Raw genomic sequence first — 23,610 nt, forward strand, 5'->3', positions numbered from 1 at the left:
GAGAGGGCACCAAGTCCAAGCAAACAGGGTGACTCCGTGGTCTGGAGGCTCCAGGAGGGTAAAAGCAAAAGTTTAAGAGGCTTCCTCAGGCTGAAGCATCTCCCGGTGCACCCACAGATCTCCTCCTGCCTCTTGGCGCCCACGAGACCTCCGGTTCCCAGACCTGCAGTGTGCCAGGGGCATCCCTCAGCTCTGGGTGGGTTTTGCCTCTGCTGCGAAAGCACCTCTGGAGCTGCTGCAGCCAAAATCCCCTGGGGCAGGGAGTGCCGGCAGCTGGGCTTTCATCAGGTTAATTTTCCTTCTGCTGTGTCAGGTCATTCATACCCTGGAGGGCAGGAGGGGCGAGCTGAGCAAGCTGCTGCCTCCCACCTCCTGTCACTCTGCAGGGCAGCCACAGCATTTTCTGGTCCTCTGCCTGCAAAACTGTGAGGAAGGGGAACGTGGGAGGCTGGGTGAATTCTAAATTCTCACGTTTGCCCGGAAAATGGAGAAGCTGGAGTGCTTTCCCAGAAGTCCCGCTGAAGCCTCACTGGAGAGCCCCCGGCCAGTGACTACAGGTCGGGAAATCCTTGTTGGTGTGAGTCTGGTCACTCTCAGCAGAGAGACCACCCAAGCTCGTGGCGCCTTCCCAGGGCGTGGCTTCTTTCCAAACCCACCTCCTCGCAGCCGCCTCCCTCCCGGCTCTCGGCAAAAGTGTTGCTGTGACTCGGATTCGAACCGAGGTTGCTGCGGCCACAACGCAGAGTACTGACCACTATACGATCACAGCAGAAGGTGTCAGAAGGTGTCCTGCCACACGCCGGGACCGTGCGGAGGGGAGTGCCTGCTCCGACCCCTCCCCTGGCACGGACACCCAGCACAGCCCCGGGGAACAAATCCACGCTGTTTTATCAAGGAGGCCACAAATGGGCTTGGATGATGCTGTTCAGAGCTCCAGCAGCGTGGAATGGGACCCTGAATTGTGCAGAACACTGGCAATGCTGGAATGGCACCTGGAGAGCGAGGCTGCTGCGAAGGATGGCACTGTTGAGGGGGTATCATGCTGTAGGGTCATCACACTACAATGCAGCAAATTCAGGGTTATAATAGCTTCAGCTAAATCTAAGTTGTACAAAAGGTGAGAAATTAACTAATTTTTTAGCATCATATGTGATACAACAAATTTGGGGGAATTCAGTTAAAAATACAATAAACAGCATGAGGATCTCCACGGGGAGCTGAGTGATGCTGTGGGAAGGATCCAGACAGGGAGGTCCAGGTAACCTGGAATGTCCCCAGGACCCCACTACCACCTTGCTGCCTGATCATGATCCCTCTCCATGTTTTCCCACAATTTTATGCCTTGAAAATTGTGCTTTGATGACTCCAGAGCTGCTTTTGCTGTTGCTGGCCCCGGATGTAGGTTGGGCTCAGTGCTGGTGGAGAAGAAAGGACTCGGTGGGGGTGAGAGCTCCCTGCTCCACATGCTGGGCACCATCCCACTGCCACCTCCTCCCCAGCCCTCCATGCACCACAGGATATGCAGCAGGGGATCCCTGGTGCCCCCACGGACCCCAGGGCCCCAGTGTGCCCAGTGGCTCCCTCACCCATCTCCATGGTGAGTCCCAGAGACACTGTGGGCACCTCTGCTCATCATGGAGCCTCCAGTGCCACGTATGACCCATGGAAGCCACTCAGAAGACAGGTAGAAACAGGATTTAACAGGAAGACAGAATAGGGTTTCCATCCCTGAGAGGGCTCAGGACTGCACTTACAGACTTCCTGCTTGCTGGTCTTCATGCATGTTTTAAACTACCTTGATCTCTGCTGGAGGAACAACACAGCAGGGCATGAGCAAGCCAGGAGGATCCTGGTGGGTTTGGGTGACAGTTTCCTGACCTGTGTGGCAGAGGAGCTAAGGAGGAGCAGTGCTCTGCTCCAACTTTGTAGAAGTGCTCACTGGGAGGAGAAGCTGAGTCATCGGAATGTGGATTCATTCCAAGGGAGAGCTGTGGGATGAGCCCAAAGACAAAGCCCTACCAGGATGGTAGCCAGGTCCCCAGTTAAAGGAGAACAAATATTCAGGCCAACCCAGCTCAGTGACATGCAGAATAACTCTGAGAAGTTCTCTCAAAGCATTACTGAGGACTCTCACAGTGATAGTTATTAGAAGACCAAGAGGGAGAAGGCTCACACAGTTCTACTTATTGTTTACAGACACTAATTTATTAAGGCACAGGCACAACATTGTGTGGCAGCAAAGGTCCCCACAGTGAGAATCCTGAACCAGCATCTCACCATGGCAAGATCTTCCCTTCCCAGTCCAGGAAGGTCCCAGTCTCCTTCTCAGAGAGGGAGGAAAGCACCTTCAACATCCCTTGCACGCTGGCATCAACTGTCAGGGGGGGCTGTGGGGAAGAGGGAGAAACATTTGTGTGCCCCAGGTCAGGACAGGGTCTGCCCTAGAGCAGATCAATGCTCAGGGATTGGGGTTCTCTGGCATGAGAGAGGAGAGGCCAGCACCCAGCAAGAAGAGGTCCCAGTCCCTCATCTCCTCCTCTCACGTGCCTCCAGGGTATCTGCCCAGGAGCTCCCACAGAGCTCAGCATGCCTGGGACTGTTCAGTCCCCAGGAAGCTCTGCATTCCTAAATGAAGAAGTTCTTCGAGACCATGGCCAGAAATATCTCTTACCTTAAATGATTCTGAGCTCCCCCCCATTTCAGTTTGCACCCAGCCAGGGTGGAGAGTGACACAGAGGATGCCATGCTCCTTGTATGCCAGGGACTGGCACTTGGTCAGCATGTTCAGAGCAGCCTGTGGGGAGACAGGGCAGGGATGGTGGTGGGAGGGGAAGGGGGGTGCAAGGGAATGTGTGCAGATCTCACAGCTGGGGCAGGGATAGGGCAGTTGGAGCCAGCTCCTGGGGTACATGATGCTGCCTAGTCGAGGTCCTGTCCCATCATGTCCCTCTGGGGCAGGACCCGAGGCCAGGCACATGACTGGGCTGTCAGAGTACCCAGGGACTGAGCACATGGACTGAGGAGGAAGTTGGAAGGCATGCACCATCATTTGGAGGGGAAAAGGTCTGGGTTCCCCCAGCACACTCTGGCAGTACCTTGCTGCAGCGGTATGAGACAACTTGTCCAAATTCCCATACATAGACATCCTCAATGGAGCCTGCATAGCTGGACATATTGACAATGGCTGCCTTGCTGCAGCTCAGCCCTGAGCCCGGGCTCCCCTGGGCAGCCTTCTTCAGCAAGGGCAGGAACGCCTGCGAGGAGGAAGAGGAGACAGGGGAGACATGGATGTGGCCCAGGGGACAGGACCAGCTCCTTCCACAGTGGGCAGCACTGGCACCAGCATCAGAACATTGTCCCTTCTCTCCCCACTGCCCCAGCCTGCCAGGCTCCAGCTCCTGAGCTCCAGCCCATGGCTCCACAAGCTTCTCATCAGTGGACAACCAACTGGGCACCAGAGGGGAGGCAGGACTCCCTCTCAACAGCCCTTCACACCCTCTGTGATGTCCAGCTTGGAGAGGCAGGGGCACAGGAAGGGATGCTCCCTGGAGCTATGCTGCACTGCTGGGACTCACCTGTCCCAACAACAGGGGTCCAGCCGTGTTGGTGGTGTAAGTCTGGGTCATAGTCTCCAGTGTCTCCTTATCAAGTGAAATTGGCTTTGCAATTCCAGCATTGTTGATGAGGATGTTCAGCCCTGAGCCCCCCAGGAGCTCCTCCACTCTGGCTGCAGCCGCCTTGATGCTGGCGGGGTCGGAGACTTCTGCAGAGCCAAGGAAGGGGAGGTTACTGCCCATGTCCTTATGCTGGCTTGGAGCCCACTCTGCTCCCCAGAGATGGCTTTGCCCACTGGCCCCACAGGTACCAGCCCATTGGCACAGGTCTCTTCCAGCACAGAAGTCTCTGGGTGTGCCCAGTGCCTGGACACTCGCCAGAGGACCTGGGGCAAAGGTTCCGCACCTCGGGGCACCTACCGAGTGGGATGATGACCAGGTTGGGGTGCTTGGAGGCCAAATTCTGTAACTCCTGCAAGAGAGGGCACTGTGTGGGCACAGAGAGGCAGGAGGGGCTGCACAGAGGCTCAGCCCTTCCCAAGCAAAGCCTGTGTCACTCCATGTCTGACCCTCAACCACAGCATGCCCAGCACCCTGACCCGGCTGCCCTGAACCCAACGGATGGGGAGTGCTCCAGGACCAAGTGCCACTGTTCCCTCCACATACGCCATGCACAGCTGCCCCCACAGTGTCCCAGCCTGGCTGCCCTGTGCTGTGGGTGCCCAGCTGCAGCCCCAACCCTTTGCAAACCCCCTCTCACATCCAATTTCCCCCCAGCACCGAGTGCTCCCGTCCCCCAGCACAGCCACTGCCTCCCAGCCCGGCCTCACCTGTGCTCGCTGTCCCTTGGGGTCCCGACAGGTTGCAAACACCCACTGGGGTGGGTTTGGCATCTTTAGGAAGTGCTGGACGAGCCCCAGGCCGATGCCCCTGTTGGCCCCAGTCACCAGCACAGAGCGGACACAAAGCTCTCCCATGTTGCTTCTCCCTCTGCTCCAGCTCACACTGTTTGCTCAGCTCCCTAATGCTTCCTTATAATGTTTTCCACGGACACTCCACCCACTCAGGGTTTGCACCAACCCTTGGATCCAGGTACAGCTTCTCCAGACCTTCAAACTCCAGGACACAGATCCTGGCTGGGAGCCCATCTTCATTTCCAAAGGGCAAAAGTGACTTGGCATTTTCAGGCAAATTCTGATGGCCTTGGGAAAGCTGGTGCCATAAGCCAGGGGAAGCTGTTGGGGGTGAGGAGGGAGGGAGTGGTATAAGGAAGGGATGTGGAAAGCTCCATGACTCAGGTAGGTTTGACATTTCACAGGATGGGCTTTCCAAATCAGACACAGAGTGCACAGGGAAGAGGCTGATCTCACCTCCTTCCCAGGTCCCCTGAGCCAGGCTGTGCCTCAGGTGGCCATGAGCAGACATTCTCTGCCTTGCTCTTGCCTCTTCCAAGGCAATGCCCATTCCCTGATTGTCAAGTCAAAGATCTGTGGAGTGGAGGAAAGCCGATGGATCCAGTCCCCTGGGGGAAGGATGGGGACCTGCATGGCCGGCACAGCACCAAGGGCTGGCCCTGCACTCCAGCTGTGCACAAGCTGGGGGCTTGTCAGGCCTGAACAGAGCATCAGTGTCTTTGCCTCAGGAATTCCTGCTGCTCCTGGAGCAGGTGGGAAGGGCGCAGGGAAGGAGGGGCTGAGCTGTGGCAGGGCCGGGGCCAGGACTGAGCCTTCCAGGCAGGTCGTGCTGATGCTTTGCCCAGGGGCCAAGTCCCATTTCCCACCTCCACAGCCATTTTCTGCCTGGGAAATGGGCCCCCTCCTGCCCACCCGCACCCCGGGTCGTGCTGGCAGGGCTGTGTCTCTTCCAGGCTGCCCAGAACATGGTGACAAGGTGCTTGGCTGTGGAGCTCCAAGAAGAGAAGGGCTTGGCAAGCAGCTTCTCTCCCCTTCCCCACCCCACAAATGTCACTGCAGTTCCCCACCTCTGTAAACTTTGGGAGCTGATGTCTCCCTGCTCCGCCTCCACATCCTCAGTCTCAACCCTCCTGTTCAACCCAGCACACCCTCCCTGTGTGCTGCCCGAGCACAGAGTGTCTGTCCATATGTCCCACCTGGAACGTGGTATCCCCCAGCTGAGGGGAGAGGGCAGCTGGTCCCTGTGACCCCCAGTCCCTCAGGCACCCCAACCTGCAGCTGGGCAGGAGGAAAGCCAGCCCTCCAGGGGCTTGGAAGATCTCTCTCCTCTCAGGAAAGGGGCTCTGCTCTGGATTTTCCGGTGCCTCCCAGAGGAGAGGTGTCCAGAGGGTGGTTACAGTGCCATGGGACCTGTAGGCTGCAACCCATGGAGGTGCCAAGGGCAGCTGTGGGTCGGGTGGCAGCTGTGGGATGAGGAGTGGGACACCTGGGAAGGAGCCACCCTGCAAGTTGGCAGCACATGGCTGTCAGAGACTGAAATGGTTAATGATTTATTAATTCCAGGAGTTTGAAGGCTTTGACTTTTGCCCTAAAAAAGGCAAGGAGATACCTCAGATTGGTAGTTGGGCCCATCCCTCCAATGCTAAGCCCTAAAAAGACAAGAAGATACCTCAGATGGGCAGTGCTAAGCCCTAAAAAGGCAAGAAGATACCTCAGATGGGCAGTGCTAAGCCCTAAAAAGGCAAGAAGATACCTCAGGTGGGCAATTGGGCCCATCCCTCCCTCCAGTGCTAAGCCCTAAAAAGGTATACAACTCCTCATCCCAGGGAGGTGCAAAAGCATGCTGAAGGTATATAAACTGACTGGTGACTTTGGGATTTGGGGGTTCTCCTTCTCCCCCACCGCCTGCGAATCAAGACCATCGCTCTCAAGCATCACTGGATCCAGTGGGCAGTGACTATATCCATTTCTTTTGCACTCTCAGCTTGTCTTTTCCCTTACTCTCATCCTGTTTTTTCTCTCCCCTAAGCAGTTTCTCCTCCCCCCAAAGGTTATCTCTATGTTGCATTGTTGTATGACAACACCCAAAACGCTAGCACACCTGTTGATACAAAATTGTTAAAATAAACTTTGTTTTCAGACACCGATTATTTAGTGTCATTTCACTTTAATCCTGCCCAAGGGAATTATTGATAAAAACCTGAGTTACCCCCTCCCCCTTTTCCTGGGGCGGGTCGTAACAATGCCAGAGCCAGGTGGTCTCACAGAGCTTTATTGAGGATGAGGGGCAGGTGGGAGCAGCGACAAAGGTCCCCACGGCTGCCAGGATCCTGAACTGGTGTCTCACCAGGGCACGACCTTCCCTTCCCAGTCCAGGAAGGTGCCGGTGTCCTTCTCAGAGATGGAGGAGAGCACCTTCAGCATCCCTTTCACGCTGTCGTCCACCGTCACGGGGGGCTGTGGGGCAAAGGGGGAGAGGCAGCCTGTGCCCGAGGCCAGGGAGCAGCCAAGGCTGGGGGAAGGAGCTGCTCCAGTGCAAGGGCAAAGCTGAAAACCTGGGACACCCTGGACAGGGGGTCTGAGCAGGAAACCCAGCACCAGGGACCAGGACAGGGGGCCCTGCCTTGGCAGGGATTGGGCAGGGAGGGAAGTCAAGGGCAGGGGATCAGGGCAGTAATTTCCACCTGTGGAAAATGAACACAGGGCTCTGATGGAGCCACCATGGTGGAATTCCTACCGTGTGTCCAGCAAAGCTGCCCATGTCAGTTTGCACCCAGCCAGGGTGGAGAGTGAGACAGAGGACCCCGTGCTCTTTGTATGCCAGGGACTGGCACTTGGTCAGCATGTTCAGAGCAGCCTGTGGGGAGACAGGGCAGGGATGGTGAGGGGGGGAAGGGGGCTGCAAGGGAATGTGTGCAGATCTCACAACTGGGGCAGGGATAGGGCAGTTGGAGCCAGCTCCTGGGGTACATGATGCTGCCTAGTCGAGGTCCTATCCCATCATGTCCCTCTGGGGCAGGACTCGAGGCCAGGCACATGACTGGGCTGTCAGAGTACCCAGGGACTGATAGGAGCTTAGTAACAGAGCAGAGGACATGGACTGAGGAGGAAGTTGGAAGGCATGCACCATCATTTGGAGAGGAAAAGGTCTAGGTTCCCGCCAGTACACTCTGGCAGTACCTTGCTGCAGCGGTATGAGACAACTTGTCCAAATTCCCATATAAAGACATCCTCAATAGAGCCTGCAGAGCTGGACATGTTGACAATGGCTGCCTTGCTGCAGCTCAGCCCTGAGCCCGGGCTCCCCTGGGCAGCCTTCTTCAGCAAGGGCAGGAACGCCTGCGAGGAGGAAGAGGAGACAGGGGAGACATGGATGTGGCCCAGGGGAGAGGACCCACTCCTTCCACAGTGGGCAGCACTGGCACCAGCATCAGAACATTGTCCCTTCTCTCCCCACTGCCCCAGCCTGCCAGGCTCCAGCTCCTGAGCTCCAGCCCATGGCTCCACAAGCTTCTCATCAGTGGACAACCCATTGGGCACCAGAGGGAACGCAGGATACCCTCCCACCAGCCCTTCACACCCTCTGGGATGTCCAGCTTGGAGAGCCAGAGGCACAGGAAGGGATGCTCCCTGGAGCTATGCTGCACTGCTGGGACTCACCTGTCCCAACAACAGGGGTCCAACCGTGTTGGTGGTGTAAATCTGGGTCATAGTCTCCAGTGTCTCCTTATCAAGTGAAATTGGATTTAGAATTCCAGCATTGCTGATGAGGATGTTCAGCCCTGAGCCCCCCAGGAGCTCCTCCACTCTGGCTGCAGCCGCCTTGATGCTGGCGGGGTCGGAGACTTCTGCAGAGCCAAGGAAGGGGAGGTTACTGCCCATGTCCTTATGCTGGCTTGGAGCCCACTCTGTTCCCCAGAGATGGCTTTGCCCACTGGCCCCACAGGTACCAGCCCATTGGCACAGGTCTCTTCCAGCACAGAAGTCTCTGGGTGTGCCCAGTGCCTGGACACTCGCCAGAGGACCTGGGGCAAAGGTTCTGCACCTCGGGGCACCTACCGAGTGGGATGATGACCAGGTTGGGGTGCTTGGAGGCCAAATTCTGTAACTCCTGCAAGAGAGGGCACTGTGTGGGCACAGAGAGGCAGGAGGGGCTGCACAGAGGCTCAGCCCTTCCCAAGCAAAGCCTGTGTAACTCCATGTCTGACCCTCAACCACAGCATGCCCAGCACCCTGACCCGGCTGCCCTGAACCCAACGGATGGGGAGTGCTCCAGGACCAAGTGCCACTGTTCCCTCCACATACGCCATGCACAGCTGCCCCCCCAGTGTCCCAGCCCGGCTGCCCTGTGCTGTGGGTGCCCAGCTGCAGCCCCAACCCTTTGCAAACCCCCCCTCACATCCAATTTCCCCCCAGCACTGAGTGCTCCCATCCCCCAGCACAGCCACTGCCTCCCAGCCCGGCCTCACCTGTGCTCGCTGTCCCTTGGGGTCCCGACAGGTTGCAAACACCCACTGGGGAGGTTTTGGCAACCCCAGCAGATGCTGGACGAGCCCCAGGCCGATGCCCCTGTTGGCCCCAGTCACCAGCACAGAGCGGACACAAAGCTCTCCCATGTTGCTTCTCCCTCTGCTCCTGCTCACACTGTTTGCTCAGCTCCCTATTGGTTCCTTATAATGTTTTCCATGGACACTCCACCCACTCAGGGCTTGCAACAACCCTTGGATCCAGGTACAGCTTCCCCAGACCTTCAAACTCCAGGATATAGATCCTGGCTGGGAGCCCATCCTCGTTACCAAAGGGCAAAAGTCACTTGGCGTTTTCAGGCAAATTCTGATGGTCTTGGGAAAGCTGGTGCCATATCCCAGGGAAAGCTGTTGGGGGTGAGGAGGGAGGGAGTGGTATAAGGAAGGGATGTGGAAAGCTCCATGGCTCACGTAGGTTTGACATTTCACAGGATGGGCTTTCCAAATAAGACACACAGTGCACAGGGAAGAGGCTGATCTCACCCCCTTCCCAGGTCCCCAGTGCCTCAGGTGAGAAAAGCACAGAGACCGGGACAGCAGCACCCAGGACTGAGCCTTCCAGGTCGTGCTGATGCTTTGCCCAGGGGCCAAGTCCCATTTCCCACCTCCACAGCCATTTTCTGCCTGGGAAATGGGCCCCCTCCTGCCCACCCGCACCCCGGGTCCTGCTGGCAGGGCTGTGCCTCTTCCAGGCTGCCCAGAACATGGTGACAAGGTGCTTGGCTGTGGAGCTCCAAGAAGAGAAGGGCTTGGCAAGCAGCTTCTCTCCCCTTCCCCACCTCACAAATGTCACTGCAGTTCCCCACCTCTGTAAACTTTGGGAGCTGATGTCTCCCTGCTCCGTCTCCACATCCTCAGTCTCAACCCTCCTGTTCAACCCAGCACACCCTCCCTGTGTGCTGCCCAAGCACAGCGTGTCTGTCCATCTGTCCCACCTGCAACGTGGCATCCCCCAGCTGAGGGGAGAGGGCAGCTGGTCTCTGTGACCCCCAGCCCCTCAGGGACCCCAACCTGCAGCTGGGCAGGAGGAAAGCCAGCCCTCCAGGGGCTTGGAAGATCTCTCTCTTTCAAAAGAGGGGTTGTGCTGTGGATTTTCTGGTGCCTCCCAGAGGGGAGGTGTCCTGAGGGTGGTTACAGTGCCATGGGACCTGTAGGCTGCAACCCACGGGGGTGCCAAGGGCAGCTGTGGGTCAGGTGGCAGCTGTGGGATGAGGAGTGGGACATCTGGGAAGGGGCTGCCCCATAAGTTGGCAGCACATGGCAGAGCCAGGTGGTCTCAGAGAGCTTTATTGAGGATGAGGGTCAGGTGGGAGCAGCGACAAAGGTCCCCACGGCTGCCAGGATCCTGAACTGGCATTTCACCAGGGCACGACCTTCCCTTCCCAGTCCAGGAAGGTGCCGGTGTCCTTCTCAGAGATGGAGGAGAGCACCTTCAGCATCCCTTTCACGCTGGTATCCACCGTCAGAGGGGGCTGTGGGGCACAAGGGGAGAGGCAGCCTGTGCCCGAGGCCAGGGAGCAGCCAAGGCTGGGGGAAGGAGCTGCTCCAGTGCAAGGGCAAAGCTGAAAACCTGGGACACCCTGGACAGGGGGTCTGAGCAGGAAACCCAGCACCAGGGACCAGGACAGGGGGCCCTGCCTTGGCAGGGATTGGGCAGGGAGGGAAGTCAAGGGCAGGGGTCAGGGCAGTAATTTCCACCTGTGGAAAATCAGCACAGGGCTCTGATGGAGCCACCATGGTGGAATTCCTACCGTGTGTCCAGCAGAGCTGCCCAGGTCAGTTTGCACCCAGCCAGGGTGGAGAGCAACACAGAGGACCCCGTGCTCCTTGTATGCCAGGGACTGACACTTGTTCAGCATGTTCAGAGCAGCCTGTGGGGAGACAGGGCAGGGATGGTGGTGGGAGGGGTGGGGGGGCTGCAAGGGGACCTGCGGCTGTGGCAGCGCAGGGGAAGCAAATCTGTCCCCAGCATGGTGTGACAGTACCTTGCTGCACTGGTACGACGTAAAAAGCACCTCCTCCCAAGTATAAGGAAAACTGATGGAGCCAGCAATGCTGGACATGTTGATGATGGCTGCCTTGCTGCAGCTCATCCCTGAGCCTGGGCTCCCCTGGGCAGCCTTCTTCAGCAAGGGCAGGAACGCCTGCGAGGAGGAAGAGGAGAAAGGGGAGACATGGATGTGGCCCAGGGGAGAGGACCCGCTCCTTCCATGGAGGGCAGCACTGGCACCAGCATCAGAACATTGTCTCTTCTCTCCCCACTGCCCCAGCCTGCCAGGCTCCAGCTCCTGAGCTCCAGCCCATGGCTCCACAAGCTTCTCATCAGTGGACAACCCACTGGGCACCAGAGGGGAGGCAGGACACCCTCTCAACAGCCCTTCACACCCTCTGTGATGTCCAGCTTGGAGAGCCAGAGGCACAGGAAGGGATGCTCCCTGGAGCTATGCGGCACTGCTGGGACTCACCTGTCCCAACAACAGGGGTCCAGCCGTGTTGGTGGTGTAAATCTGGGTCATAGTCTCCAGTGTCTCCTTATCAAGTGAAATTGGCTTTGCAATTCCAGCATTGTTGATGAGAACATTCAGCCCTGAGCCCCCCAGGAGCTCCTCCACTCTGGCTGCAGCCGCCTTGATGCTGGCGGGGTCGGAGACTTCTGCAGAGCCAAGGAAGGGGAGGTTACTGCCCATGTCCTTACGCTGGCTTGAAGCCCACTCTGCTCCCCAGAGATGGCTTTGCCCACTGGCCCCACAGGTACCAGCCCATTGGCACAGGTCTCTTCCAGCACAGAAGTCTCTGGGTGTGCCCAGTGCCTGGACACTCGCCAGAGGACCTGGGGCAAAGGTTCCGCACCTCGGGGCACCTACCGAGTGGGATGATGACCAGGTTGGGGTGCTTGGAGGCCAAATTCTGTAACTCCTGCAAGAGAGGGCACTGTGTGGGCACAGAGAGGCAGGAGGGGCTGCACAGAGGCTCAGCCCTTCCCAAGCAAAGCCTGTGTCACTCCATGTCTGACCCTCAACCACAGCACGCCCAGCACCCTGACCCGGCTGCCCTCAACCCAACGGATGGGGAGTGCTCCAGGACCAAGTGCCACTGTTCCCTCCACATACGCCATGCACAGCTGCCCCCATAGTGTCCCAGCCCGGCTGCCCTGTGCTGTGGGTGCCCAGCTGCAGCCCCAACCCTTTGCAAACCCCCTCTCACATCCAATTTCCCCCCAGCACCGAGTGCTCCCGTCCCCCAGCACAGCCACTGCCTCCCAGCCCGGCCTCACCTGTGCTCGCTGTCCCTTGGGGTCCCGACAGGTTGCAAACACCCACTGGGGAGGTTTTGGCAACCCCAGCAGATGCTGGACGAGCCCCAGGCCGATGCCCCTGTTGGCCCCAGTCACCAGCACAGAGCGGACACAAAGCTCTCCCATGTTGCTTCTCCCTCTGCTCCAGCTCACACTGTTTGCTCAGCTCCCTAATGCTTCCTTATAATGTTTTCCATGGACACTCCACCCACTCAGGGCTTGCAACAACCCTTGGATCCAGGTACAGCTTCCCCAGACCTTCAAACTCCAGGATATAGATCCTGGCTGGGAGCCCATCCTCGTTACCAAAGGGCAAAAGTCACTTGGCGTTTTCAGGCAAATTCTGATGGTCTTGGGAAAGCTGGTGCCATATCCCAGGGAAAGCTGTTGGGGGTGAGGAGGGAGGGATTGGTATAAGGAAGGGATGTGGAAAGCTCCATGACTCAGGTAGGTTTGACATTTCACAGGATGGGCTTTCCAAATCAGACACACAGTGCACAGGGAAGAGGCTGATCTCACCCCCTTCCCAGGTCCCCTGAGCCAGGCTGTGCCTCAGGTGGCCATGAGCAGACATTCTCTGCCTTGCTCTTGCCTCTTCCAAGGCAATGCCCATTCCCTGATTGTCAAGTCCAAGATCTGTGGAGTGGAGGAAAGCCGGTGGATCCAGTCCCCTGGGGGAAGGATGGGGACCTGCATGGCCGGCACAGCACCAAGGGCTGGCCCTGCACTCCAGCTGTGCACAAGCTGGGGGCTTGTCAGGCCTGAACAGAGCATCGGTGTCTTTGCCTCAGGAATTCCTGCTGCTCCTGGAGCAGGCGGGAAGGGCACAGGGAAGGAGGGGCTGAGCTGCGGCAGGGCCGGGGCCAGGACTGAGCCTTCCAGGCAGGTCGTGCTGATGCTTTGCCCAGGGGCCAAGTCCCATTTCCCACCTCCACAGCCATTTTCTGCCTGGGAAATGGGCCCCCTCCTGCCCACCCGCACCCCGGGTCCTGCTGGCACGGCTGTGTCTCTTCCAGGCTGCCCAGAACATGGTGACAAGGTGCTTGGCTGTGGAGCTCCAAGAAGAGAAGGGCTTGGCAAGCAGCTTCTCTCCCCTTCCCCACCCCACAAATGTCACTGCAGTTCCCCACCTCTGTAAATGTTGGGAGCTGATGTCTCCCTGCTCTGTCTCCACATCCTCAGTCTCAACCCTCCTGTTCAACCCAGCACACCCTCCCTGTGTGCTGCCCGAGCACAGAGTGTCTGTCCATATGTCCCACCTGGAACGTGGTATCCCCCAGCTGAGGGGAGAGGGCAGCTGGTCCCTGTGACCCCCAGCCCCTCAGGCACCCCAACCTGCAGCTGGGCAGGAGGAAAGCCAGCCCTCCAGGGGCTTGGAAGATCTCTCTCCTCTCAGGAGAGGATTCTTGGATTCTCTGGTGCCTCCCAGAGGGGAGGTGTCCTGAGGGTGGTTACGGTGCCATGGGACCTGTAGGCTGCAACCCACGGGGGTGCCAAGGGCAGCTGTGGGTCGTGTGGCAGCTGTGGGATGAGGAGTGGGACATCTGGGAAGGGGCTGCCCAGCGAGTTGGCAGCACATGGCAGAGCCAGGTGGTCTAAGAGAGCTTTATTGAAGATGAGGGGCAGGTGGGAGCAGTGACAAAGGTCCCCACGGCTGCCAGGATCCTGAACTGGCATTTCACCAGGGCACGACCTTCCCTTCCCAGTCCAGGAAGGTGCCGGTGTCCTTCTCAGAGATGGAGGAGAGCACCTTCAGCATCCCTTTCACGCTGGTATCCACCGTCAGAGGGGGCTGTGGGGTACAAGGGGAGAGGCAGCCTGTGCCCGAGGCCAGGGAGCAGCCAAGGCTGGGGGAAGGAGCCACTCCAGTGCAAGGGCAAAGCTGAAAACCTGGGACACCCTGGACAGGGGGTCTGAGAAGGAAACCCAGCACCAGGGACCAGGACAGGGGGACCTGCCTTGGCAGGGATTGGGCAGGGTGGGAAGTTGAGGGCAGGGGATCAGGGCAGTAATTTCCACCTGTGGAAAATCAACACAGGGCTCTGATGGAGCAACCATGGTGGAATTCCTACCGTGTGTCCAGCAGAGCTGCCCAGGTCAGTTTGCACCCAGCCAGGGTGGAGAGCAAGACAGAGGACCCCGTGCTCCTTGTATGCCAGGGACTGGCACTTGTTCAGCATGTTCAGAGCAGCCTGTGGGGAGACAGGGCAGGGATGGTGGTGGGAGGGGAGGGGGGGCTGCAAGGGGACCTGCGGCTGTGGCAGAGCAGGGGAAGTATATCTGTCCCCAGCATGGTGTGACAGTACCTTGCTGCAGCGGTACGAGGTAAAAACCACCTCCTTCCAAGGATAAGGAGAACCAATGGAGCCAGCAGTACTGGATATGTTGATGATGGCTGCCTTGCTGCAGCTCAGCCCTGAGCCTGGGCTCCCCTGGGCAGCCTTCTTCAGCAAGGGCAGGAACGCCTGTGAGGACGAAGAGGAGACAGGGGAGACATGGATGTGGCCCAGGGGAGAGGACCCGCTCCTTCCACAGTGGGCAGCACTGACACCAGCATCAGAACATTGTCCCTTCTTTCCCCACTGCCCCAGCCTGCCAGGCTCCAGCTCCTGAGCTCCAGCCCATGGCTCCACAAGCTTCTCATCAGTGGACAACCCACTGGGCACCAGAGGGAACGCAGGATACCCTCCCACCAGCCCTTCACACCCTCTGGGATGTCCAACTTGGAGAGCCAGGGGCACAGGAAGGGATGCTCCCTGGAGCTATGCGGCACTGCTGGGACTCACCTGTCCCAACAACAGGGGTCCAGCCGTGTTGGTGGTGTAAATCTGGGTCATAGTCTCCAGTGTCTCCTTATCAAGTGAAATTGGCTTTGCAATTCCAGCATTGTTGATGAGAACATTCAGCCCTGAGCCCCCCAGGAGCTCCTCCACTCTGGCTGCAGCCGCCTTGATGCTGGCGGGGTCGGAGACTTCTGCAGAGCCAAGGAAGGGGAGGTTACTGCCCATGTCCTTACGCTGGCTTGAAGCCCACTCTGCTCCCCAGAGATGGCTTTGCCCACTGGCCCCACAGGTACCAGCCCATTGGCACAGGTCTCTTCCAGCACAGAAGTCTCTGGGTGTGCCCAGTGCCTGGACACTCGCCAGAGGACCTGGGGCAAAGGTTCCGCACCTCGGGGCACCTACCGAGTGGGATGATGACCAGGTTGGGGTGCTTGGAGGCCAAATTCTGTAACTCCTGCAAGAGAGGGCACTGTGTGGGCACAGAGAGGCAGGAGGGGCTGCACAGAGGCTCAGCCCTTCCCAAGCAAAGCCTGTGTCACTCCATGTCTGACCCTCAACCACAGCACGCCCAGCACCCTGACCCGGCTGCCCTGAACCCAACGGATGGGGAGTGCTCCAGGACCAAGTGCCACTGTTCCCTCCACATACGCCATGCACAGCTGCCCCCATAGTGTCCCAGCCCGGCTGCCCTGTGCTGTGGGTGCCCAGCTGCAGCCCCAACCCTTTGCAAACCCCCTCTCACATCCAATTTCCCCCCAGCACCGAGTGCTCCCGTCCCCCAGCACAGCCACTGCCTCCCAGCCCGGCCTCACCTGTGCTCGCTGTCCCTTGGGGTCCCGACAGGTTGCAAACACCCACTGGGGAGGTTTTGGCAACCCCAGCAGATGCTGGACGAGCCCCAGGCCGATGCCCCTGTTGGCCCCAGTCACCAGCACAGAGCGGACACAAAGCTCTCCCATGTTGCTTCTCCCTCTGCTCCAGCTCACACTGTTTGCTCAGCTCCCTATTGGTTCCTTATAATGTTTTCCACGGACACTCCACCCACTCAGGGCTTGCACCAACCCTTGGATCCAGGTACAGCTTCTCCAGACCTTCAAACTCCAGGACACAGATTCTGGCTGGGAGCCCATCTTCATTTCCAAAGGGCAAAAGTGTCTTGGCATTTTCAGGCAAATTCTGATGGCCTTGGGAAAGCTGGTGCCATAAGCCAGGGAAAGCTGTTGGGGGTGAGGAGGGAGGGAGTGGTATGAGGAAGGGATGTGGAAAGCTCCATGACTCAGGTAGGTTTGACATTTCACAGGATGGGCTTTCCAAATCAGACACACAGTGCACAGGGAAGAGGCTGATCTCACCCCCTTCCCAGGTCCCCTGAGCCAGGTCGTGCCTCAGGTGGCCATGAGCAGACATTCTCTGCCTTGCTCTTGCCTCTTCCAAGGCAATGCCCATTCCCTGATTGTCAAGTCCAAGATCTGTGGAGTGGAGGAAAGCCGGTGGATCCAGTCCCCTGGGGGAAGGATGGGGACCTGCATGGCCGGCACAGCACCAAGGGCTGGCCCTGCACTCCAACTGTGCACAAGTTGGGGCCTTGTCAGGCCTGAACAGAGCATCGGTGTCTTTGCCTCAGGAATTCCTGCTGCTCCTGGAGCAGGTGGGAAGGGCGCAGGGAAGGAGGGGCTGAGCTGCCGCAGGGCCGGGGCCAGGACTGAGCCTTCCAGGCAGGTCGTGCTGATGCTTTGCCCAGGGGCCAAGTCCCATTTCCCACCTCCACAGCCATTTTCTGCCTGGGAAATGGGCCCCCTCCTGCCCACCCGCACCCCGGGTCGTGCTGGCACGGCTGTGTCTCTTCCAGGCTGCCCAGAACATGGTGACAAGGTGCTTGGCTGTGGAGCTCCAAGAAGAGAAGGGCTTGGCAAGCAGCTTCTCTCCCCTTCCCCACCCCACAAATGTCACTGCAGTTCCCCACCTCTGTAAATGTTGGGAGCTGATGTCTCCCTGCTCTGTCTCCACATCCTCAGTCTCAACCCTCCTGTTCAACCCAGCACACCCTCCCTGTGTGCTGCCCGAGCACAGTGTGTCTGTTCGTCTGCCCCAACTGCAACTCTGTGATTCCAAGCCCCTCAGGCACCTTGGCCTGCAGCTGGGCAGGAGGAAAGCCAGCCCTCCAGGGGCTTGGAAGATCTCTCTCCTCTCAGGAGAGGATTCTTGGATTCTCTGGTACCTCCCAGAGGGGAGGTGTCCAGAGGGTGGTTACAGTGCCATGGGACCTGTAGGCTGCAACCCATGGAGGTGCCAAGGGCAGCTGTGGGTCGGGTGGCAGCTGTGGGATCAGGAGTGGGACATCTGGGAAGGGGCCACCCTGCAAATTGGCAGCACATGGCAGAGCCAGGTGGTCTCACAGAGCTTTATTGAGGATGAGGGGCAGGTGGGAGCAGTGACAAAGGTCCCCACGGCTGCCAGGATCCTGAACTGGCATTTCACCAGGGCACGACCTTCCCTTCCCAGTCCAGGAAGGTGCCGGTGTCCTTCTCAGAGATGGAGGAGAGCACCTTCAGCATCCCTTTCACGCTGGCATCCACCGTCACGGGGGGCTGTGGGGCACAAGGGGAGAGGCAGCCTGTGCCCGAGGCCAGGGAGCAGCCAAGGCTGGGGGAAGGAGCTGCTCCAGTGCAAGGGCAAAGCTGAAAACCTGGGACACCCTGGACAGGGGGTCTGAGAAGGAAACCCAGCACCAGGGACCAGGACAGGGGACCTGCCTTGGCAGGGATTGGGCAGGAAGGGAAGTTAAGGGCAGGGGATCAGGGCAGTAATTTTCACCTGTGGAAAATCAACACAGGGCTCTGATGGAATGGAATTCCTACCGTGTGTCCAGCAGAGCTGCCCAGGTCAGTTTGCACCCAGCCAGGGTGGAGAGCAAGACAGAGGACCCCGTGCTCCTTGTATGCCAGGGACTGGCACTTGTTCAGCATGTTTAGAGCAGCCTGTGGGGAGATAGGGCAGAGATGGTGGTGGGAGGGGAGGGGGGGCTTCAAGGGGACTTGCGGCTGTGGCAGCGCAGGGGAAGCAAATCTGTCCCCAGCATGGTGTGACAGTACCTTGCTGCAGCGGTACGAGGTAACTTGCATCTCCTCCCAAGCATAAAGAGAACTGATGGAGCCAGCAATGCTGGACATGTTGACAATGGCTGCCTTGCTGCAGCTCAGCCCTGAGCCTGGGCTCCCCTGGGCAGCCTTCTTCAGCAAGGGCAGGAACGCCTGCGAGGAGGAAGAGGAGAAAGGGGAGACATGGATGTGGCCCAGGGGAGAGGACCCACTCCTTCCACAGTGGGCAGCACTGGCACCAGCATCAGAACATTGTCCCTTCTCTCCCCACTGCCCCAGCCTGCCAGGCTCCAGCTCCTGAGCTCCAGCCCATGGCTCCACAAGCTTCTCATCAAGTGAGAGCCCATCAGGCTCCAGAGTGGAAGCAGGACCCCCTCCCACCAGCCCTTCGTGCTCCCCCAGGACAGCCCAGCTTGGGTGAGGGTCTCACCTGGCCCATCAGCAGAGGCCCAACTGTGTTGGTGGTGTAAGTCTCGGTCATGTCTTCCAGTGTCTCATTTTCAAGCAAGGTTATCTTGACAATTCCAGCATTGTTGATGAGAAGGTTCAGCCCAGAGCCCCCTAGGTGCTCCCCAACTTTGGCTGCAGCTGCCTTGATGCTGGCAGGGTTGGCAACTTCTGCAGAGCCAACATAGGGAAGGTCAGTGTCCCTGTGGTGACTTGGAGCCCCCTGTGTCCCCCCAGGAATGTGCCCCCCACAGCTCCCTCCCATGTGGGGTTCCCAGAGCTGTGATGAGTGCCCAGGCATTTGCCAGAGGAACTGGGGCAAGAGGGAACCTACCGAGAGGGATGATGACCAGGTTGCGATGTTTGGAGGCCAAATTCTGTAATTCCTGCAAGAGAGGTCACAACATTGGCACTGACAGGCTGGAACAGCTCTGCAAAGGCTCTCCCAGCAAAGCCAGTCTAAGCCTGTGCCCAGCACCCTGCTCCAACTGCCCCAGTCCCAATGGATGGGGAGTGCTCCGTGTCTCCCTCACACACCACGTACCTCCGTGCCCTCCACACATTCCATGCACAGTTGCTCCCATGGACACCCCTGCCCAGTTGCCCTGTGCTGCAGCTGCCCCAATGTGGCTCTAACCCTTTTCAAACCCCCTCCCAGCTCCAACCTCCACCCTGGCACTGAGCACTCCCGTCCCCCAGCACAGCCACTGCCTCCCAGCCCGGCCTCACCTGTGCTCGCTGTCCCTTGGGGTCCCGACAGGTTGCAAACACCCACTGGGGAGGTTTTGGCAACCCCAGCAGGTGCTGGACGAGCCCCAGGCCGATGCCCCTGTTGGCCCCAGTCACCAGCACAGAGCGGACACAAAGCTCTCCCATGTTGCTTCTCCCTCTGCTCCAGCTCACACTGTTTGCTCAGCTCCCTAATGCTTCCTGACAGCATATTTCACAGACACACCCCAGTCCCTCAGGGCTTGCACCAATCCTCGGCTCCTCTCCAGGAGGAGCATCATCTCCAGGTCTTTTTGCTCCAGGACACAGATCCTGGCTGGGAGCCTGTCCTAGTTACCTAAAGCAAAAATCACTTGATGCAAGGGCTGGAGCAGCTCTGCTATGGAGACATGCTGGAAGAGTTGGGGCTGTTGAGTGTGAAGAAGAGGAGCCTCTAGGAAGACTATAGAGGAACTTCCAGTACCTAAGGGGGCTCCAAGTGAACTGGAGAGGGACTTTGGACAAGGGCATGAATTGACAGGACAAGAGGGAACAGCTTCGAAGTAACAGAGGGAAGGGTTAGATTGGGTATGAGGAAGAAATTCTTCCCTGCGAGGGTGGTGAGGCCCTGGCACAGGTTGCCCAGTGAGGTTGTAGCTGCCCCATCCCTGGAAGTGTTCAAGGCCAGATTGGACGGAGCTTGGAGCAACCTGGGATAGTGGAAGGTGTCCCCGCCCATGGCAGGGGGGTGGAATGAGATGAGCTGTAAGGTCCCTTCTAACACAAACCATTCTACAATTGTTTCTCTGATTTGCCAAATAGCAGTGTGTTAAGGACTTTTTTTGCAAGTAGATACATGCCACAAATCACAACAAATCTCTGATTTGTTTTTGCTGGGCTGTTACCACATAAATTGGCAGTTTATGCTGTGGTGGTGCTAAAACAACATCACCATGGACCTGTTTGAGAGAAAATTGCATTTTGCACATCCCATGACAGCATTTCAGCATGGGATAGCAAACCCCTTTGATATTCCTGCATTGCCAGTCGGATCTGGCGTGGACATCTCTCTCCAGCCCTATGGGGCTTTGTAAATTCCCTCTGTACCCTGGAACAGGCAGGTTGGTGGCAGCCCCAGCCTTCTCCTCCCATAGCAAGCTTTGCCAGCAGATGTTCATTTCCCCTCACACAAGGAGCAAAACTTACCATTTTGTTTGCTTGGTCCTGGTGATAAAGCCCAGTGCACGTGACAGAAATGCACACCAACACACCGTGCTTTTTGTCATGGCAAATGAGAAATAATCTCTGCTGGCAGGTGGTAACCAATATTTCCCCTCCAGGAACTTGTGGAAAATGATCCCTGCTAATGTATTGGCTTATTTTCTCCCCTGTTATTCATAAGACTTTGCATACAGGTACAATATCAGCACATTAAGCACTCACACACCTTTCAGTCACTTGGACAACCTCACGGCCACCAAGACTGGGGTTTGACCCTTCTCTGTTGTACTGCTTTTCTTTCATGGCAATGTCCCTTTTTGCGGTCCCACAGTCCTGTCTGCACCAGCAGATGCTTTGGCATCGATGGCCATCCAGTGCTGTGCTATCCAGCTTCTGGGTAAAACACTCCTCTGAGGGAACACGACAGCAGCAACCAGCTCCTTCCCTGCTGTGCCTCGACAGCTTGTATGGTGAGCTGGTCACGCATCTCCTCTCTGCTCCCTTCCTCAGCCTCTCCTTCAGTTCCATACAACTCACTTTTTTCCCCTGTTTTCTTTCCTGAGGTTAATGAGACCTCAAATTTTCTGCATTGGGTTGAGAGAATCCTTTTGCCTTGTGAATTCCTACCACTTACCAGCAGTACAAAGCTCTGGGATTTTCAGCTTCTGTCTCAGACTGATCTCTCACTGAGGAACCCCCAGATGGCTGGACTGGCATTCAGGCTCCTGTAGATCATTTCAGTCTTTCCTTTTAATGACCACAGACCTCAACTTTACTCAACAACAGATGTCATTTGCACCAGAGCTCAACTCCTCCAAACAGACTTTCTATGGTTTTCTTCTTCTAGGCAGAGGATGAGGCCATTACCCACAGCCTGTTTGAAAGCTCCATAGTGCCTCAGAACCAGATGGCACCAGAAACCAAACAATTAACCTTTGAAGTCTCCTGGTTTTGCTGTGTCACTACATTTGTGTAGCCATCTAATTGTTTTGGAGTTGTAACTTTATAATGTTGACTTTGCTGTGGGGCCCAACCCTGCATTATAGATTATTAGAGTTTAAACAAGTGCTGCTTCACCAGGAATCAGAGTCCAACCTGGCATGAAGAGGCAGAGGGGAAAGCAATCAGCCTCACTGCCTTACAGCCCAGCCTTGTCACAAGGGCTGCTGCTGTCCCCAGGTCTCTGGAAGGGACCTTAGACCAGCCCCTAAGAGGAGATTCCAATTGTTCCTTTGCTCTGAAATGTTCTTGCATGGTCCAAACCTTAAGCTGAGCATTAAAGTCCTTAAAATCATGGGTTGGAAAAGACCTCCAAGCTCAACCAAGAGCCTAACCATTCTGCTAACACTGCCAATTCCACCACTAAACCAGGTCCCCACATGCCACACCCACACACTTTTTGAACACTTCCAGGGATGGTTACACCACCACTTTCCTGAGCACCTGCACCAATACTTGAAAACCCTTTTTGTGAAGAATTTTTCCCTAATATCCAATCTGAACATTCCCTGGCACAACCTCAGTCCGTTTCCTCTTGTCACTTGGGAGAAGAGACCAACCCCCACCCGGCTACACCCTTTTTTCAGGGAGTTGTAGAGAGCAATGAGGGCCCCCCCTGAGCCTCCTTTCCTCCAGGCTGAGCCCTCACAGCTCCCTCAGCTGCTCCTTAGCAGACTTGTGCTCCAGACCCTTCCCCAGCTCCACTGCCCTTCTCTGGACATGCTCCAGCCCCTCAATGTCCTTCTTGTTGTGAGTGGCCCAAAACTGGACACAGGATTCAAGGTGCAGCCTCTCCAGCGCCAAGCACAGGGGCACTGTGCACTCCTCTCCCATGACCCCCCAGTCAGCTGAAAATTTCACCTAGGGATGTTTTCCACATCTCCACACCGAGGAGACCTGGGAGCCAGTTTTCCAGTCATGCCTTTTCCTGCCTCATTTGCTGCAAGGCCAGGTGTGCTCACACTCACAGGGGTGATTGCACAACGACAGTGCTGCTCACAGAAACACGGGGGAACACGCTTTTCTCTGCCTGCCAGGGGAGGGGGGGTGTGGCACAATTAGCTTTAGCACATTTAATCTACCGCAAATAAGAACAAAATGGCTTCTATTTATCAAGCAGATTTGCTCCAAAAGGCATTCAGATCTGTTTGGGACACTTGCTATTAGTCACTTGCCAAAGAATCAATAGGTGGTGATGAACGAGCCACTGATCAAAGGGTGGGGTGAGAGCCAGCACTGAAAGTGAAGCTGGGCAGGCTCCCACCCGCCCTGACTCATTTTCTTGTGGGCTAAAGAGGATTAGTGATCTAGTGGGGGTTGGAACTACAAGATCTGTAAGGGCTCTTCCAAGAGAAGCCATTCTGTGATTTTATGATGTGATTTCATGACTAGTGATATCCCATTGCAAAAGAATGCAGGGACTAGGGGTGAGAGCCTGAACCTGACTGCAGCTCCCAGACAGGGTTTCCCATGGCCCCTTTGTCACAGCTTTGCTGTTTTCCAAGAAGACTGATCCAGGTTACACCTGCATTATACCAGAGCTGGAGAGGGACCTTGGACAAGGGCATGGAGTGACAGAACAAGAGGGAACGGCTTCAAGCTGACAGAAGGCAGTGTAAGATTGGGTAATAGGAAGAAATCCTTCCCTGTGAGGGTGGTGAGGCACAGGTTGCCCGGGGAAGCTGCGGCTGCCCCGTCCCTGGAAGTGTTCAAGGCCAGGTTGGACGGGGCTTGAAGCAACCTGAGATAGTGGAAGGTGTCCCTGCCCATGGCAGGAGGGTTGGAACAAGATGGTCTTTAAGCTTCCTTCCAACCCAAACCATTCTGTGATTCTATGACTCTCAGATTTAAAATGCTCAGATCTCCATTCAAACTCCCTTGGGCCACAGCACTGGGACCCACTGCCAGCCTGAGGCCTCACACTGAGTTCAGAACCTCTTTTCTGGGGATGTTCAAGCAGTCAAGGTGCCTCAGCTACCTGGGTGCAGCCGTGCTGGCAGCACTGGCAGTTGACCACAAGGACAGAACTGCATTGCCAGGACTCCTGGGGACACCAGAGATCCCC

At 57.2% G+C, this 23,610-nt stretch overlaps 4 protein-coding genes and 1 non-coding gene across 9 annotated transcripts; all 5 read right to left on the reverse strand.

The window, feature by feature from the left end:
* Positions 1-697: 697 nt before the first annotated feature.
* On the reverse strand, positions 698-769 carry TRNAH-GUG (transfer RNA histidin (anticodon GUG)). The gene has a single exon. It is a non-coding gene; the product is annotated as a tRNA-His (tRNA).
* Positions 770-2,183: 1,414 nt separating this feature from the next.
* On the reverse strand, positions 2,184-4,531 carry LOC127477535 (C-factor-like). The gene is made up of 6 exons (XM_051801984.1): positions 4,385-4,531; positions 3,975-4,026; positions 3,576-3,763; positions 3,096-3,254; positions 2,672-2,794; positions 2,184-2,387 (listed from the first exon to the last, which is right to left on the reverse strand). The coding sequence occupies exons 1-6, from the start codon at positions 4,529-4,531 to the stop codon at positions 2,274-2,276; spliced, it is 783 nt and encodes a 260-aa protein (XP_051657944.1). The 3' UTR covers positions 2,184-2,273.
* A 9-nt stretch (positions 4,532-4,540) lies between these two features.
* On the reverse strand, positions 4,541-12,475 carry LOC127477534 (C-factor-like). Of its 4 annotated transcripts, XM_051801981.1 has the most exons (7): positions 12,269-12,455; positions 11,859-11,910; positions 11,460-11,647; positions 10,980-11,138; positions 10,746-10,865; positions 9,217-9,342; positions 4,541-4,663 (listed from the first exon to the last, which is right to left on the reverse strand). In XM_051801981.1, the coding sequence occupies exons 1-7, from the start codon at positions 12,413-12,415 to the stop codon at positions 4,568-4,570; spliced, it is 888 nt and encodes a 295-aa protein (XP_051657941.1). In that variant the 5' UTR covers positions 12,416-12,455; the 3' UTR covers positions 4,541-4,567. The 4 variants fall into 4 exon arrangements, with proteins under 4 accessions (XP_051657941.1, XP_051657940.1, XP_051657942.1 ...); XM_051801980.1 differs by lacking the exons at positions 9,217-9,342; positions 10,746-10,865; positions 10,980-11,138; ... (1 more) ...; positions 11,859-11,910; positions 12,269-12,455 and adding exons at positions 7,206-7,325; positions 7,649-7,807; positions 8,129-8,316; positions 8,528-8,579; positions 8,938-9,120 and having other exon boundaries at positions 4,568-4,789; XM_051801982.1 differs by lacking the exons at positions 4,541-4,663; positions 9,217-9,342; positions 10,746-10,865; ... (2 more) ...; positions 11,859-11,910; positions 12,269-12,455 and adding exons at positions 6,725-6,925; positions 7,206-7,325; positions 7,649-7,807; ... (1 more) ...; positions 8,528-8,579; positions 8,938-9,126.
* On the reverse strand, positions 6,725-16,085 carry LOC127477537 (C-factor-like). Its single transcript, XM_051801985.1, has 7 exons — positions 15,885-16,085; positions 15,475-15,526; positions 15,076-15,263; positions 14,596-14,754; positions 14,362-14,481; positions 13,934-14,081; positions 6,725-6,777 (listed from the first exon to the last, which is right to left on the reverse strand). The coding sequence occupies exons 1-6, from the start codon at positions 16,029-16,031 to the stop codon at positions 13,968-13,970; spliced, it is 780 nt and encodes a 259-aa protein (XP_051657945.1). The 5' UTR covers positions 16,032-16,085; the 3' UTR covers positions 6,725-6,777; positions 13,934-13,967.
* On the reverse strand, positions 6,725-21,448 carry LOC127477539 (C-factor-like). 2 transcript variants are annotated; one of them, XM_051801987.1, is made up of 7 exons: positions 21,181-21,448; positions 18,952-19,003; positions 18,601-18,788; positions 18,165-18,323; positions 17,931-18,050; positions 17,513-17,660; positions 6,725-6,777 (listed from the first exon to the last, which is right to left on the reverse strand). In XM_051801987.1, the coding sequence occupies exons 3-6, from the start codon at positions 18,649-18,651 to the stop codon at positions 17,547-17,549; spliced, it is 444 nt and encodes a 147-aa protein (XP_051657947.1). In that variant the 5' UTR covers positions 18,652-18,788; positions 18,952-19,003; positions 21,181-21,448; the 3' UTR covers positions 6,725-6,777; positions 17,513-17,546. The 2 variants fall into 2 exon arrangements, with proteins under 2 accessions (XP_051657947.1, XP_051657948.1); XM_051801988.1 differs by lacking the exons at positions 6,725-6,777; positions 21,181-21,448 and adding an exon at positions 19,347-19,563 and having other exon boundaries at positions 17,460-17,660.
* Positions 21,449-23,610: the final 2,162 nt, after the last annotated feature.

Source organism: Manacus candei, unplaced genomic scaffold, assembly GCF_025592945.1.
Source record: "Manacus candei isolate 608988 ecotype Guabito, Panama unplaced genomic scaffold, ASM2559294v1 h1tg000053l, whole genome shotgun sequence".
Taxonomy (NCBI): domain Eukaryota; kingdom Metazoa; phylum Chordata; class Aves; order Passeriformes; family Pipridae; genus Manacus; species Manacus candei.

Excerpts from the sequence above, each read along its gene's own strand:
- LOC127477535 (XM_051801984.1), bottom strand. The coding sequence starts at position 4,531 with ATGGGAGAGCTTTGTGTCCGCTCTGTGCTGGTGACTGGGGCCAACAGG. Across the intron at positions 2,795-3,095 it reads TCTCATACCGCTGCAGCAAG|GCTGCTCTGAACATGCTGAC; the intron begins GTACTGCCAGAG and ends GTCTCCCCACAG. Across the intron at positions 2,388-2,671 it reads GGAGCTCAGAATCATTTAAG|CCCCCCCTGACAGTTGATGC; the intron begins GTAAGAGATATT and ends TCTTCCCCACAG.
- LOC127477534 (XM_051801981.1), bottom strand. The coding sequence starts at position 12,415 with ATGGGAGAGCTTTGTGTCCGCTCTGTGCTGGTGACTGGGGCCAACAGG. Across the intron at positions 11,648-11,858 it reads CCTGGTCATCATCCCACTCG|AAGTCTCCGACCCCGCCAGC; the intron begins GTAGGTGCCCCG and ends TTGGCTCTGCAG. Across the intron at positions 10,866-10,979 it reads CGTCGTACCAGTGCAGCAAG|GCTGCTCTGAACATGCTGAA; the intron begins GTACTGTCACAC and ends GTCTCCCCACAG.
- LOC127477537 (XM_051801985.1), bottom strand. The coding sequence starts at position 16,031 with ATGGGAGAGCTTTGTGTCCGCTCTGTGCTGGTGACTGGGGCCAACAGG. Across the intron at positions 15,264-15,474 it reads CCTGGTCATCATCCCACTCG|AAGTCTCCGACCCCGCCAGC; the intron begins GTAGGTGCCCCG and ends TTGGCTCTGCAG. Across the intron at positions 14,082-14,361 it reads GCAGCTCTGCTGGACACACG|CCCCCTCTGACGGTGGATAC; the intron begins GTAGGAATTCCA and ends TGTACCCCACAG.
- LOC127477539 (XM_051801988.1), bottom strand. The coding sequence starts at position 19,493 with ATGGGAGAGCTTTGTGTCCGCTCTGTGCTGGTGACTGGGGCCAACAGG. Across the intron at positions 19,004-19,346 it reads CCAAGGGACAGCGAGCACAG|GAATTACAGAATTTGGCCTC; the intron begins GTGAGGCCGGGC and ends CCTCTCTTGCAG. Across the intron at positions 18,789-18,951 it reads CCTGGTCATCATCCCTCTCG|AAGTTGCCAACCCTGCCAGC; the intron begins GTAGGTTCCCTC and ends TTGGCTCTGCAG.